This window comes from Bos grunniens, chromosome 17 (genome assembly GCF_055505025.1).
Source record: "Bos grunniens cultivar Pamir isolate PY7600 chromosome 17, Bosgru_T2T1.0, whole genome shotgun sequence".
NCBI classification, from domain to species: domain Eukaryota; kingdom Metazoa; phylum Chordata; class Mammalia; order Artiodactyla; family Bovidae; genus Bos; species Bos grunniens.
The window spans coordinates 56,570,738-56,587,149 of NC_141181.1; the positions used below are offsets into that span (position 1 = coordinate 56,570,738).

The window sequence follows — 16,412 nt, forward strand, 5'->3', positions numbered from 1 at the left end:
GGTCTCAGTCTAATGCTGATATGCTTTGAAAAGTGATAATCTCGCTTTTTTAACATAGCAAGGCTGGGCTCAGAGAGAGCATCCAGCTGGCCACAGAATCTACATCTCAACTTTAATCACAGTTTTGTTTTGCTATTTTTATTTTTACTAGAACCTTCTATTTATGGCAAAAGAGGTTGATTTTTCTATTTATTATAGTGTATCAAGTTTCGTTTTGAAATAAATGTATGGACCCCAAAAAAAGGCGTATCTATTTAAAGAAATTTAAGTAAGCAGTACACTTAATCAGATAAGGCAAAAGTGGTGAGTGATGGAAGCTTGGGAAACATTGAATGGATTCACTCAGGTGGATTATTTGGGGTTGAGTACAGAACCCAGAGAGCCTTTTTCTTAAGACTTCCTCCAAGTCCACTTCAAGGATACCTCTGAAAGTCAAGGCAGTGAGTGTAGGACTCCCACAATATGTCCTAGGCCAAGGCAGGCTGTTCAGTGAGACATCTGAGAAGATGACACCATTACCCTGCCTTACTGTCTGGGGCACAAGCTCTTTTTTCTCCTTCAGGTCATCTCTAGGGAGAAGGCATGGGCAGCCAGGATTCTCCTTTCCTTGTGGGTCTCTGGACTGAGTAGCTGACCCTTGGAGGACCAGAAGGAAGACCCACAAATTTTCAAGAGCCATTTTTAGGGCAGCATTCAGCCATTTTCTCCATTTCAAGGCCTGAGGATTCTCAGACTTCAGGATTCTCTTCTAGGGCTTTTCTCATCTAAGACTACCTGTTACAGAAATCTTTACCTACCAAGTCTGACCATTCAGTCCATCACAATGGCACACAATGTGTTCTAGTACTCTGCATTTAAGTGTATAAATTGCATTCATATCTCTTTGCCTCTTTTCATTTTATCCTTTTGACACTTTTAGGAGTTATTTCCTCCAGCAGTTCATGGGTGAAAAAACTTAAGATTCTGGGAGGTGAAGAGACTTTTCCAGCTCACTCGGAAAGTGGCACAGACAAGATTCCTCTCCAAAATACTGGTCTTCCCCTTACCCAATAGCGCACCCCACTCCCCCACCCCCTTCTGGTACCTAACAATCCTGTTCGCCCTCTCTACGGTTGGTTCAGGGTATAATTACCTACGGTTGTATTCAAGCCTTGCATCTGGGCGCGTGAGTCTAAAGGTAGAGGTGTGTTGCTACTGCCTGGCTCCACCCCCACGCAATGTCCTGGTTCAGTTCCTTGCTTGCGTCCCCCATTGCAAGGCCAGTCCTCATTCTATGGCCCAGCCCTGCAAGAGGCATCCCGGTAGCTTCCGCAGGTTCCGGCCACACCCGATTCCTCAGGCCGGCTCCACCCTTTGGCCTGCCACCTCATTCTAGCCCCGCCCACCGAGCCCGCCCCCTTCTGGCAAGCCCTCTGGGTGGTGGGGTGCTGACTCGCCCCAGGCTTTGACTGAAACCTCATTTCAGCGGTTGGGGAGGTCCCTGAGCTCCTACAGTCCTGAAATGCAGCCCAAAGGAGGCTCCAGCGGGTGGGAGGGTGGGAAGGGAGTGCAAGTGAGGTGGAGGTGGTACCGGGCTTCCTGGCCTCACCTCGTTATCCTCCGCGCCTCCAGATGGCTTGGGGAGTCTCTCCGGCGCTTCCGCATGGGCGAGTAGGACCGACGTCTCCGCCGAGCTCGCTCGCGCTCGCGTTGCTGCGAATCCTTCTCGATGTACTTGGGGTTCCGCTCCCTGAAGGGGTGCGGTGATGGGGTGGTTACTGGGGAGCTGAGGCTGCCCTGGCCTTTCGGTGTGAGCGTGTGGGAGAAGGGCACCCACTTCGCCCTCTTGCACTTTACCCCGCTGGGGCAGGGGACAGGGTCAGCACGGGCCGCCAGGGAGGAGAGCATAGCTATGGGAGAGTCTACGTGGATAACTGGCTACTGAGGACGGGTGCAGCTGGGCGTGGGGAGGGGTGTCAGCCTTTGAAGGTGAGCCTTTCAGGGGTCAGGATATGAAGGTTAGGTGGGTGGGCCCAGGTGCTGAGTAAGAAGTCAGAATTAGGGGCTCTGGACATAGGGATGTGGGGTAGTACTAGTTGTGTGAAGAGGCTGAGGGCTGGGGATATGAATTCCGGGGTGTGGCTGAGGGTTTGGGGTAAGTACATGAGGATGCAGGGAAGTTCTGGGGATCTCACCGCCGCTCGGATAGGACATAGGGAACCACTAGGAATGCTGAGACATCTTCCCATCCATAAGCGGGCGGGGCTTGACCTGAGAGGAACTGAACAGAGCTAGGGAGATGCTCCAGAGGGTGAGATGGCTGGATGGCATCACTGACTCAATGGACGTGAGTCTGGGTGAACTCCAGGAGTTGGTGATGGACAGGGAGGCCTGGCGTGCTGCGATTCATGGGGTCGCAAAGAGTCGGACACGACTGAGCGACTGAACCGAACTGAACTGAGGGAGACGCTCCAGAGAGACGATGCGGGAGAGGAGTGAGTGAGGGAGTGAAAGTTGCTCAGTCGTGTTTGAGTCTTTGTGACCCCATGGACTATACAGTCCATGAAATTCTCCAGGCCACAATTCTGGGGTGGGTAACCGTTCCCTTCTCCAGGGGATCGTCCCAACCCAGGGATCAAACCCACGTCTCCTGCACTGCAGGTGGATTCTTTACCAGCTGAGCCACCAGGGAAACCCAAGAATACTGGAGTGGGTAGCCTATCCCTTCTCCAGCGGATCTTCCCGGCCCAGGAATTGAACCGGGGTCTCTTGCATTGCAGGCAGATTCTGGACCTGAACAAAGGAACGAGGCCGGAGGTGGAGCCTAGCTCGAGGGGCGGGGTCAGTGCCTGGCGGCGGGGCCTATACCTGCTGGGACTGTAGCGGGAGTAGCTTGGGCTGCGGCGTGACCTAGAGCTTCTGCTAGGCGGGCTTCTCTTGCCAGACTTGGAGGAATAGCTGGGAGAGCGCGAGGAGGACCTGGAGGAGAGGAGACAGCCGCTGAGGGGCCTGCTGAGCTCCGCCGGGTTTGACCCTTCTGTCTAGCATTTTATTCAGCTGGTCACCAGGCCTTTTTATTTCTGGAGGTCAGGTGGGGGAACTCAAGCCCTTACCTGAGGATGAAATCCCCTCCCTTTTGGGTGGTTAATAATAATTATTATCAACAACTTCCCTTTATTGAGTTCTTCCTATCCTGGCCATTTGGTAGCTGTGTGACCTTGGGTACGTGATTTCACTTCTCTGGGCCACTTTTCTGATCTGTAAAATGGTAAAAGTACTTACCCAATTAGAATTGTCAATTAAACAAGTAAATTAGGGTAAATTACTTAGCATTTTGTGTACAGCCAGCACACAGGAAATGTTTATTATTATATGATTATTATGTATTTTACTATGTGCCGGATTTTGAACTAAATGTTTTGTGTATATTATCCCATTTAATCCTCAGCACTTCCTAGGGTTAGACTCTGTTATCAATCCCAATCTGTAGATGGGGACACAGAGGCAGAGAGAGATGATGTGATTTGTTCAAGGTCACTAAGCTAGTAAGGGGTTTGGACCCACGTCTGTTTGGCTACAAGATGCTCCTGACTTCTGCTGGACGATACTGTATGCATCCAAATTACTAGCCTCTATTAGTCAAGGCTATGGTTTTTCCTGTGGTCATGTATGGATGTGAGAGTTGGACTGTGAAGAAGGCTGAGTGTCGAAGAATTGATGCTTTTGAACTGTGGTGTTGGAGAAGACTCTTGAGAGTCCCTTGGACTGCAAGGAGATCCAACCAGTCCATTCTGAAGGAGATCAGCCCTGGGATTTCTTTGGAAGGAATGATGCTAAAGCTAAAACTCCAGTACTTTGGCCACCTCATGCAAAGAGTTGACTCACTGGAAAAGACTCTGATGCTGGGAGGGATTGGGGGCAGGAGGAGAAGGGGACGACAGAGGATGAAATGGCTGGATGGCATCACTGACTCGATGGAAGTGAGTCTGAGTGAGCTCCAGGAGTTTGTGATGGACAGGGAGGCCTGGCGTGCTGCGATTCATGGGGTCGCAAAGAGTTGGACATGACTGAGTGACTGATCTGATCTAATCTGATCTGATGCTGTTTCCAGACTTCTTCCCTCTTGCTAAAGCCTCCCACTTTTAGAGAAACCAATCCCTTGGTTTCTCCACCAGTTTCCCGGAAACATCTACCCTGCTTCCTCAGTCTTTCAAGTAATTTTCATTTCACAATTGATGACTTTATCTGCTAGTTGTTCCTGCTAGGGTTGGGAGGGATTATGTGGCCATGTCTGTGTTCAGTGGGAGAGAGCACTGTGATCGATTAGCAATGTCTGCCATGGGCAGGGATGAGTAGGGTGGACATTATCCAAAGTTTTCCTATCTATTTTCAATTTGAAAAGAAGTCTTGCTCTAACTTGCCCTCACCTACGTGTTCCTTAGTCCCTTCCTACTTTTTTAGGCGATCATAATAACTATCGCTCTGGGACTCTATTCTTACATACTGTCCAGGGTGAGGAAAGGAGTGTGGACAAGGAATAGCTCCTGGGTCAATAGTGTCCAGCTGTGGCCCCCGAAAAATTTGCTTTTCCAACTTGCTCTTTCCCCATTTATTGAGAGACGTTAGTAAAGAGTGTGAAGATGAAACATGTTTTTGAACACTTTGAAAGGATGTCAGGCATTTCTATCCACTGTGGTACATACCGTCCTTTTTCTGTGGAACCAGATGAATCATTTTTCATACTTAAAAATCAGAAATAACTGCTCTTCCAGGCAACTAGTTCCAATTGTATCTTTTTTGTTTATAATGTGAAGGAACACTTTCCCATTTTCCTCTGCCAGGGAGCTTAGAGTCACGTTGGCAGCACATCTCCAGAGTGACTACTGTCACCCCTCAGTACTGTGGGGACTGGTTCCAGGAGCCCCTGTAGATAACAACATCTGTAGATGCTCAAGTACCTTTTATAAAATGGCAGAGTACATTGAATACACTGGTCTTTCATAAATAGGGATGTGAAACTCCCAAGTACAGAGGGCTGACTATACAGAAAGGTAGGACCTGCCATTGGGAGTTAACCTTCCTCCTGATTTAATTCTATTTCTCTCTTTCATTTTCCATTTTGCCTGATTTTTTCTTCTATTTATGCCACTCTATCATGTTGAATTCCTTGCCCCCTTATTCTGAATGAACTGGTCTTGAGGTAAACACCTGCATAAGTAACTGTGTTTTGATTATATGGTTGCAACAGAGAAACAGTCTGGTTGCTGTTGAAAGTTCTTGTTTGTAGAGGGACGCTGGACTCCATGAAGCCATGGGTTGATTAGATTGGATGCAATCTTCCAATTCCTGAGATCTCATGTCTCTGCATTCTGCTATATCATTATTCCACATGAGAAAATCAAGTAATAACCAATGGTTATTGGCATTGAGTGGTAAAATGCAAAGATGGGCACAATTCTTCTCCCTGTATCCATGCCCCTTGCAAGATGACTTTGCAGTTCCTCCCACTAAGAGGAGCATCCCTTGTATCTATTTGGATTAGTCTTGTGACTTGCAGTGGCTAAGGAAATGGCTGGAGAGATCATGCTTGTTCCAGGCTGAGGACTTGCATACTACTGATCTCTTTTGGAACCCTGCCATCACCACGTGAACAAGCCCAGACAAACCTGCTAGAAGATGGGAGGCCACATGGAGCAGAGATGGGTCAGCTGGGGTCATCCAAACAAGCCAGCCCCCAGCCAACCCACCAGCTGAGTCCAGCCCAAACTGCTGACCCACAGAATCAGGAGTGAAGTAAAAACTCACTGATAAGATGCTACATTTGGGGGCATTTATTTTTTTTTTTTGGCTGTGCTCCATGGCATGTGGGATCTTAGTTCCCTAACCAGAGATGGAACCTGTGCCCCCTGCAGTGGAAGCATAGAGTCTTAACCATTGGACCACCAGGGACGCCTTGGGGCAGTTTTTATGCAGCAGAAGATAATTGATACACATGAATGGATCCTCATGACAATAACAACAGTCAAAACTGATATTACGTTCTAAGTACTGATTTATGTGTTTAATAGTCCTCAGGACTATCCTTCAGGGTAAGATACATTACAGTTTTCATTTCAGTAGGGGAGGAAACTAAGGATCAGAGAGGTTAACTGACACCCAAAGCCATCAGCTAGTAATGGATAGAATGGGTATTTGAACTCAAATCTGTTCCATTCCTGTTCCTTGGGGGTCAAAGGACATGTCTAGTTACCCTAGCTAGCTGAAGAGTCTAGGTCAAAACTGCACTCACCTTTTCCCAGAGGAGGTGGATCGGCTCCTGGTGTACCTGGGGGAGGCTCTGGGGTTTGGGGATCGGGAGGAGTGGCTGGAGGAGCGTGTGCTGGCGTAGGAGGAGCTTCGGGAGCACCCTCTCATGGGGGAGCTCCGGGCTGTGGATGGAACCAAATTGGACTTCTTCACCTCGGTGCATTCCAGACATGGTGACTGAAATCCTCTGCATGGGAGAGAACCACTGTTAGCACTGGCCTGCCCACTGGTCTGGGGGCATCTTGAGCTGATACTCACCTGCCTACCTTTGCCTTGGCTGTGGTGCGCTTGCAACCCGCCCCCCCCCCCACCTTTCCCCCTCTACTACCTCTGGAAAGATTTCCCAGACCACAGATGTTAGAGGAGTAGAGATAGAGTGGAAAACACACCAAAGGGGAGGGGGCAGGGTGGGTGTGATCAAATCCCATGGTGCAAGATTTAGTTTCTGTCCTGTCTTTTTCAGTCCCTCTGATTATATTAATGAGAAAGCCCGGGTTGGGTACTAGTGGGCTTTTACTGTCTCTTTTAACACTTGCAAAGAGAGACAGCAGGCCTGAGACTCAGAACCTTGGGTAGGCAACTGTAACTAAAATTAAATACTTTGTTTTAATCCTATGTATTTTCACAGGTACCTTCTATTAGGACAAGAGATAAAAATGTTCTATTTAAGATAGTACTATAAGCTTCCTTGTAGTAAAAAGTGAGTTTATTAAGGTAAATAAAAGTAACAGAAGTACCTGGATATGGAACAACTCAAAAACTGGCTGATTTAAGTTTGGGAAACTGGTATAGCCCATTTTGTGGATGGGGGAATGGAGACCTAAAGAAGGGTAGAGGCTTGTTCAAACTCACACAAAGGACAGGGTCCTGTCATATCCTTACCTTGCCTAGAGCCATGCTGGATTCCTGTTGGTTCTTAGTAAGGACATGTTCATTTGGATTGGGCCAAGGGTCAAGTTCAAATCACATTAATATGGTTTCATCATGACCCAGCCCCTGCTCACCCTCCAGTCTCAGCTCTGGCACTTTCCTTTCTTGACTGCAGCCGTAATGGATTACTTGTTTCTCCTGGAATAGTCCTGTTCCCTTCCTTGTCTGCATGCCTTAGAACATGGGATTTCTTTGGAAGGAATGATGCTAAAGCTGAAACTCCAGTACTTTGGCCACCTCATGTGAAGAGTTGACTCAATGGAAAAGACTCTGATGCAGGAGAAGAAGGGGACGACAGAGGATGAGGTGGCTGGATGGCATCACTGACTCGATGGAAGTGAGTCTGAGTGAACTGTGGGAGTTGGTGATGGACAGGGAGGCCTGGCGTGCTGCAATTCATGGGGTCGCAAAGAGTCGGACACGACTGAGCGACTGAACTGAACTGAACTGAACTGACTCATGGTTTCAGGCTTTTGACTCCCTTCGGTTCCTTATGTCACCTCCAATGTGTTATCACAACCTCCAGCCCCAATGCTTCCCCACCCCTAGATGGCTTGCTTGGTCTTATAATTGTTATCTCCTTCCACCAGACACCAAGCTTTCTGGAGACAGAACTCATGTCTCTCTGGACACTGTATCTCAGCACCTAGGACAGAGCCTGAGACATAAGTCCTAGGTCATCAATAAACAGCTGTGGAATAAACATGCTGAGCCTGTTAGCATCCTGGGTGCTTCACAAGCATCATCTCATTTATTCCCCCAACAACTTTAGGAAGTTGGTACTATTATTACCCCTTATTTACAGAGAAGACTCAGAAGGGTGAGTTGCTTGCTCAAGGCCACTCAGAGTCTCAAATACTGATCTGTCCAGCTCTGAAGCCCATGTCCCTGCTCCCTTGCCAGCCCCCGCTTTTACTGTCTATGGTTCCCCTGATTTAGAACTGATGTCTCTTCCACTCTGCCCTCTGCTCATAGCTGACATGACATAAACAGCCATGGATTTAAAGATCATTTATATTTCACAGTGAAAGGTTGGGTCTAAATTATTTAATCCTGCTGTCCATGTATATCAGATTAAGCAGGTACCTGCTAGATGCTGTTCAGGCTTAACTCCAGTTCTGGAGACACAAATCTGTTTTTAGTCCTGGTACCAGCCCTTATTAACTGAGTTTCTTAACTATTCTGAGCTTCAGTTTCCCCATTAGCTAAAAGAAAGTTATAATAGTACCTATCCCATAAAGGTTGTAGCAGGAGGTAAGGAAGATTATCTGTGGAAAGCACCTGGCATGATACCTAGCATTTAGTCAGGGCTCCATCAATAATAGTTTCTGTTACTGTTCTTGTTATTGCTATTCTCAGTATTTCCTGCATAATAGCTTTAAAGTAAATACTGTGGCATATTTTTAAATGATAGTGACTTAATGTTAAGACTTTCTCCTGGAATTATTGATAAAATTGACATCTTTTTTTTCCTGCCCAACTTCCATTCCTCCTCCTGATTAACAGTACCCTGCTTTCCCTTCAGAGAACCAGACTTTCTTCAATTTTAGTGTACACAGGAAGATTCATTAGCTCTGATGGTGGCATGTGACAAATTCTAGCCAAGAACATAGCATCCTCTGGGCAGTGTGTTTGGTCTTGGGTGAACAAGGTAGACTAAGCAGAGCCAGTGAGCATTTGCCTTGATAGTTTGCTGAAATTTTGGGAAAAGAGGCATTTCCCTTCCATTGGCTGGCTAGATTGACAGGATGTTAACTGGATGGCATACTTGCCAATGCTTTAGAATGATCTGCTTGAGAAAAAAGCCAAGAGGGGGGAAGCAGAGCTGAGAGAAGTAATGGGAAAGGCAACTTCTCAATGACACATTTTTGAGACCCTGTATCCAGCTATACCTGAAGCTGATCTCCTTGATTCCCACCCCCCAAATTATGCTAATTTCTCTCTCTTTTACAAATAAAAGTCTCCTGGCTTCGAGTGTGTGTGTGTGTGTGTGTGTGGTGCAGTGCCAGGGTGAGAGACTGAGATGGTGGAGCTCAGTCAGAACCCCTCCTCCCATCCAGGTGCACTGACCTTGATTCTCTGCCCCTGCTGGTGGGGGAGAGGTTCTCCAAAGTGGCCCCCTTGTTCTGGGGTGAGGAAGTGGTGAAAGAGTTCCCTGAATCAGAGGTGTTTCCACTGTTGGGGTCCCGGCTCTTGCTTAGGCCCCCACTGGGGCTCCCCTTCTCTTGACCCCGAGACCTGGTTGAGCTGATTTGCATGGAGGGTGGCGAGGAGGTGTCATTGCCTGAGTCATACTCCTGGGAGCGTCCTCGGGAGGTGGTAAGCGGGCTGGCTGTTTTGGTAAAGAGGTCAGCAGCAGACCCCGACCCAGTGATCTGAAAGCAAAAACACCCGTTGGACACTGCTGAGTGCCAGGCCTGTGGGTTGCGTCTAAATAACCAAGAAATGTTTACCATCATGATGCACTGTAACGAAAGGAAAGAGAGAGAGGAGAGGAAAGAAGAGACGCCAAAAAACAAAAGCACAAATTCCTGAAAGAATACCACAGAAAGGAGATCTTTTTTTTTTTAAACCCCCTGCTAGGATAACTGGAAGATTTAGGTATCATGCAGAGAAAAAGCATGCGATTCAGATTAAACAAAAGAAAAAGGAAATAATACAAAATTTCTAATGAATTAACTCAAACAAAAGAGACAACTTAAAAGAAAGGGGGTGTGTGTAAACACCCTTAACCTAAAACAACAATAAAAATAAAGAAAGGTAGGGGGAAAGAAAGGAAGCTATGGGCCTGAAAAAATACATCTTGAAACTTAAAAACGACAAAAGGAGATAAAGCCAAAATTTTAAATGTCAACCAAATCTTCAATGAATTTGACTTTTTTTTTCTCTTAAAGAAAAAGTTGCCCAAATAGAACCCTAAACGAATATCACATGGGGAAAAGAAATGAAATAAAGATGAGAGGGTTTTTTTTTAATATAAAGTCAAGGTCACAAAATGATATTTTAGTAGTTTTCAACTAAAGGGGAAAAGAAAGGGTGGGGGGACAAAAAAAATGGAAGTCAAATTGTCTGACTGAAAACAAACAAACAAAAAGCTCTCTACGGATATTTGCGTGTGTCCTTTCCCCCTGGAGAAGGTAGCTAAGGCTCTCGAGTGGCTTCTAATAAATTCTCTCATGTCTTTGCGGATTATATCCACTTACCAAGCAAGAACTCCTCCTTTAGTAGGTAGGTAAGGTGTAAGAGAAAGGGAAGAGCGGGCAAGGTGAGTCCATCATTAGAGTCGCAAATGACAAGTAAAAACACACACCTTTCTGTACATCCTCACACTTGGCCCTGAACTTTGGACTTTGGGTTTTCAGTGTTCTTGACAGGTGAAGCATCACTTTTGGTTGGCTTTCTCAGTAAGGGGACCTCAAGCCATCAACACTAAATTTGTCAGTCCCTTAACGCCCAAGTTGGATCAAGAAACCCTTGCTGACAATGCAGATGGTGGCTAGAGTTTGCATCAATCCGAGATGTCAAGATGGGGGGTGGGGCACAGGGAAGGTGTGCTTGTAACAAACAGCTTTGGGAGGGGCTTGGAGATTTGGCTTTGGGGTGATTGGGAATGCCGAAGGGCCCCCAGGATCCTGGGTGTGGCTGATCTAGGACAGATGAAGAAGTAAAGGAGGTGATGGACAGCCAGCCCCCTTGGGAAGGCTATAGAGTGTTTAGAAGTATAATGGATGGTTTTCTTTAAACATTCAGACCAGTCTCAGCTCAGATGACACAGTGGGCTCGGTTCTGGTCCCCATCAATATACCATGCTTAGCTGTGGGCAAGAGGGACCTCTGCCTGGGTCTCCTCCAGTGACAACCATTCCCATGGGTGGAGAAATCTGAGGGGTTACCTGGAAACCTTTCCTTGAGATTTAGTCTCTGGAGACCTGAAGTCCGGCTGCTGAGTCCCCTTCCAGGGTCTCTTCAGGCTCTCCATGATCTATTCTCCCAGGGATAGACCACGTTTCAAGTGTGCACATTTGTAGGTCCAAACATGGCTATCTGAATGGAATTTGGATGTTCGGACTGAGGTGTCCATGTGCATGTGTGAGAGGTCCGTCATGGTGATGAAGCAAGATGTAGGGGGAGAATGGGAGGGACCAGGGCGCTGGGGCAGATTCTCTCCACACTGTCATGTTGTGGTCCGCACTCCGAGGGGTCCAAGGCTCTAAATCCAAATCTGACTCTCCCGATCATTTCAAAGACATGTTTGCCAAGATAGGAGAACATACTTCACCTAAGTGTGCTGTCTTGATTTAAAAACATTTAGTGTGTGGCTTCTCCTTCTATACTCTTGTCCCAGGCCCTGCAAGTATTAGCATAGGTCTCGCCATCAAAAGCCTACTTCCCCCGCCCCGTTTCTCCCATGAACTTTGAGTCTAAAGAAGGGGGGCTCTAGGGATTTCTTGAGGAAATATTTCTGTATTCTCAGCAACTGGTCATGAGCATGAGATACAGAGACACTGAAACAGTGAGAGTAATAGCAATGGCTCCACCAGCTCAGGATATCAGCTCCTGGAGTTGGGGAGGCAGAACTTCCTTTGCAGATTCCCCCAGGAGACTTTGCACACCGACAAGGTGATGGTCCAACTTTACCAACTTTTCACCCAATGCGGCTGCCACTTCCCATTTGACATCTGGCTACTTTTGCTCTCGGACAAGGGATCTTAAAATAAGGTTGCCCAAGTGGGGCTTTCTAGTGTGAGATTTCTTTTAAAATTAATGTAAAGACCCCTTTTCCATTCAGCTCCTTTTTGTCTTCTAGTTTGCAGGTTGGATGCCAAATCTTTACCACCTCTGTGAGTTCAGTGGTCACACGTGTATTTCCACCACCTCTGTCAGGAATGAGAAAGCATCACACAGGGCAGTTGGATCCTGGGACCTGGACTCTCAGGCTGGGGTTTGGTTTGAGCTCATGGAATCTTTGCCGCAGAGATGATAAGTGTTTGGTAGCCAGTGTATCACAAGTGATTCAGGTAAGCCCTTCCTGAAGGAAGCCAGGCTGGACTATGAATATAATGGATTTCATTATCTTGTGGCTTGCTACCTGGAGGCATCCAGGCCGGGCTTTTCTCCACCCAGGTACTCGTTTCCACCTTGACTACTAATTTCAAAGCATATGTCCTGGTGCATCATGGGTACCCAGGGAGAAGGACTTCCTGAATGTAAGGCCCCTGGAGGCTAATGGATATAGACAGTGACCTTGCCTTTTTCACATTCTCAATCCCATACACTGAGCTCACAGTGACACTTTCAGTGTCTCTCCACCTGACCACAATCACTATCCACATGTAAGAGAACTGAGAACTGTATAAGGCATCATGCTTTCCTATCATTGCCAGAAAACAGAGATAATTGTACTACTGAAATGTGCTCACTAACTTGACCCTATGCTAAGAATACCAACCTCTCTAAAAGTCCCATTTCTTTGACATGTGTGACAGTGTCCTTTACAACCCAATCCTGTGTCCTTCCCAAACCTCATCTCTTCCATACAGCCCCTCCCCAGTTTTGGTTTGTACAACCTTAAGGCAATCAACTGGGAAGTTTTCTTGGTTTTGCCACCACATCTTGCTTTCCCAACCCCAGGCCATTTGCACATGCCATTTCCTCCACCTAGAACATTTTCCCCCTGTTCCTTACTTGACATGGATAAATTTATTCATCCTCCAGTTTACATATCACCTCCTCTTGAAAGCCTTCTCTGAGTCCCAGGCCAGGATAACACAAAACTCTATTTCATTCATTCTTTCATTCATCCATTCACTCATTCAAAAATGAGTAGCTTTTGTCTGCCACAGCACTGTTACTGGGTGGGATAATTACCTGTCTCTATCTGGATGGGCTGAAAGTTGGGGTCTTGAGACCAGCTCAGGGCTGGGCATGTGAGCTACAGAGAACCTCTATAATCAAGTTTTAGGTCCACGTCAGTGGCAGAGAGAAGGAAAGCTCTTCCCCCCAGCCCTCCTCGGGCCTACAATCTCAGAGAAAGCAAGAGTCTACGGATGCTCAACAGCATAAGCTCCAGGCTAAGGTGAGAAGCTCCAGACCTGAGGAGCCTTCCAGATGAGACAAGCAGTGTTGGGTCTCTTTACTTCCTTTGCCACCTTCTGCTATTCTGGGAGGTCAGGTTAAAAGATGAACTGGATCTGGTCTTTTGCGCTCAACAGGGCTTCTGGCCCATGCAGTGACTTTGTTTGGGTGCTAGAATGGTGTTCCTCCTGGGTCAGGAAATCGAAAATGGTGCCCCTTCTGGCCAGACAAATTAGAAAAATAGATACACCTTTCTCTGGACTGAAGCAGCCCCATGTCTGTTTCCATAGCTGGCTCGACAAATGGAGAGTCAGTGGGGTTTAACTCCAAAGCCTTTGGAGAGGGCACAACTAGCATAACAACATGCCTGGCAGGTCCTGGATACACACATCTTGACCTGTTACCTGCTCTAAGGATTCCTTTGAGGGTTGGGGGAAGAGCCCGAAGACGTGCATTTCTGTTACCTTCAGCTGACCTCTACTTGGTTGTGTCTTTACCAGTCTCAGCGGGCTCTGCCCCTGTTTCCAGATGATAGAAATATTTTCATAAACTCATTAGGGATGTCCAGATTGTTTAATGACCTGTTAGTCTTGGATTCCTCTTTCTCCAGAGGAGGGAAGATATAGCTCAGGGGGGCCAAAGGCAGACTGTAGGGTATGTGTGTGTGTGTGTGTGTGTGTGTGTAAGGGAGTGCCATGACAATGCAGAGGAGCCCTTCAAGTCAAGGACATAATGACAGGCAGACAACAGAGGCCTCTGTGCTCTTGCCTCCTGTCCCTAAGTGTCTCCTTCCTCATCAGATACTCACTTCCACTCTGCCATGGAAGAGGCAAACTGTTGCCCACTGGACGCTGACATGACAGGATGGCCCCCCTTGCTCCTCCCTGTCTTTCATTTTGATAACAGGCCTCTCACAATTCATCTTCTTCTTCACCTCTTGGAAATTTCTCTTCTATGCACATAACTGCTCTCTGCTCCTATATCCCCATCTTAGCTGCAAAACAGTCCTCAAGAGGCTCACTGGGAGGAGTCATTCTAGATCCACTTTTGTGCAGGAACAATGCACTCATGGTACTGGGACCCCTATGTAAGGCCTGGGACCCTCTCACCGGGTTTCTCTTCTGTGGTCCACTCTGAACCCTTCCTCCATCTCAGTCGTGTCCTTCTTTCCATGTCTTCACAAAGGCCTATTTTGGGGGCTTTGCACAAAAATTCAGCCCCTGTAAAATTTGTTTAATCACAAAGTGAAATAACACCTGTCTCCATATGGATCCTCCTAGAAATTGAGACAGGAATTTGAGTGCTGGAAGTTTATTTGAGACCAGGGAATCTTATTTGAGGGGCAGTAAGCTGGGGGAGAGAAAAGAGAGAGGACAGAACTGGCTCCAGAATTCATCTCAACCAAGGAGGGAGCTGGATATTTATACACCAGTTCCTCACTACTCACGGGTTAAAGGTTTCCCCCAACACGTGTCAATTCTCCAGCAGTTTCAAACTGCCGCCCAGCCAAGCAAAGTGGTCTTTGGCAGCCAGAGAGCAATACCTGGAAGCTGGACACTGGCAGTATGTGAAGTGAGGGGTGGGGACATAAATGGACAGCATCTGTCTCAACACCCCAAATTACCCCTAGAAAACTGACAGGCCAAGTTATGCTTTGTTTCAGAGTTTTAAGTTATGCTTTCTTTGGCGCACTTATTGGCTAAACAAATTTATGTTTGCCAATAAATTTGAAGGAACTGTCAACATTGTAGTTGGGCATGCTGCTGCTGCTGCTGCTAAGTCGCTTCAGTTGTGTCCGACTCTGTGCGACCCCATGGACGGCAGCCCACCAGGCTCCCCCGTCCCTGGGATTCTCCAGGCAAGAACACTGGAGTGGGTTGCCATTTCCTTCTCCAATGCATGAAAGTGAAAAGTGAAAGGGAAGTCGCTCAGTCGTGTCCGACTCCCAGCGACCCCATGGACTGCAACCTACCAGGCTCCTCCCATGGGATTTTCCAGGCAAGAGTACTGGAGTGGGGTGCCACATTTCTAGTTCATGTTGAAATGTAAGAGGATCTGGCAAGATTGAGTCGACATTCCTGCTGGGTAATAATCAGTTTGTGAGTAATTGGAGCTTCTCCTTTTAGATGGGGCACGCACTTTTCTGTCCTCAGGCCTTATGGGGTCCCTGTTGCTTGTATCTATTAGTGGCCTGGCCCCTGAGACATCTAAGTTTGTGACTCTGTTCTAAGTGTTCATTGCTACCCAGAGTCTATCTGAAAGCAGCACAACCATAGTGCATCTTGTATATTTCATCTCTCCCTCCCATCTTCCTCATCTCTGCCCTTTCAAACCCTCTTGGATTTTGTCAGTGAAATAAACCAGGAGACCAGAGCCATGGAGCCCTATCCAGACCCCAGAGCTATTACACACTCTTCCCTTTTGGGTAATGATTGACAATCTCAGATTTTTTTTAAAGGACAGATTGCTTTTCACAAACTCATGGCCATTGGGACTAAACAAATGAGTATGTTCCCTTTATTCTTTTAGCCCCCACCAATGTGAAGCTCATTTTTTTTGAACTCATAAGCTTGCCTCTTCTTTTTCCTTAATATACTCAGCATCAACACTTGGATTTTTCTAATAAGTAATTAAATCCCCCACCGCAAACTCCAGCTCCCGGCGTTTCACTGGGAGTCTCTCTCAGCCCTCAGGGAAGCTGGTACTGTTATTTATTGTTTTTGTTTCAAATCATTATTTAATCAAGAACGGGGAAAAAAGGCAACCTCTCACTTACACTTCAAAATTTAATTTCAGCTGAATTCCAAGATCAAGAGGCAGCACGGCCTAATAGGTTACAAAAATACAATCAAGAAGAGAATTCCAATTAAACTGAACAAGTCCATTTACTGAGCTTCAAATGGCCCCATGGAGAGAGATGGCTATAAATTTTTTTTTTCCCTCCCTGCCATATGGGGGACCGGAAATTCTCATGTGAATGTAGAGCTGCATGGCAGAGCTTTTAGCTAGAGGGTTCTGGTTATTTCCACCCCTCTCCCTTTTTTAAACCCTTTTGTTTCACAAAGACATTAAGTTTATTTTCCTCACTGTTGTTCATCTTCCTTTGCACACTAATTAGGAAGA

General features: G+C 46.8%; 1 protein-coding gene across 4 annotated transcripts in view; it reads right to left on the reverse strand.

The window, feature by feature from the left end:
- Positions 1-16,412, reverse strand: part of SRRM4 (serine/arginine repetitive matrix 4) — a 173,128-nt gene that overhangs the window by 6,417 nt on the left and 150,299 nt on the right. For all 4 annotated transcript variants that reach the window (XM_086347911.1, XM_086347910.1, XM_086347913.1 and 1 more), the window contains 4 exons: positions 9,286-9,590; positions 6,269-6,472; positions 2,848-2,958; positions 1,589-1,729 (listed from right to left, as the gene is read on the reverse strand). In XM_086347911.1, coding sequence (XP_086204037.1) covers positions 1,589-1,729; positions 2,848-2,958; positions 6,269-6,472; positions 9,286-9,590 — 761 coding nt within the window. The remainder of the gene's footprint in view (positions 1-1,588; positions 1,730-2,847; positions 2,959-6,268; positions 6,473-9,285; positions 9,591-16,412) is intronic.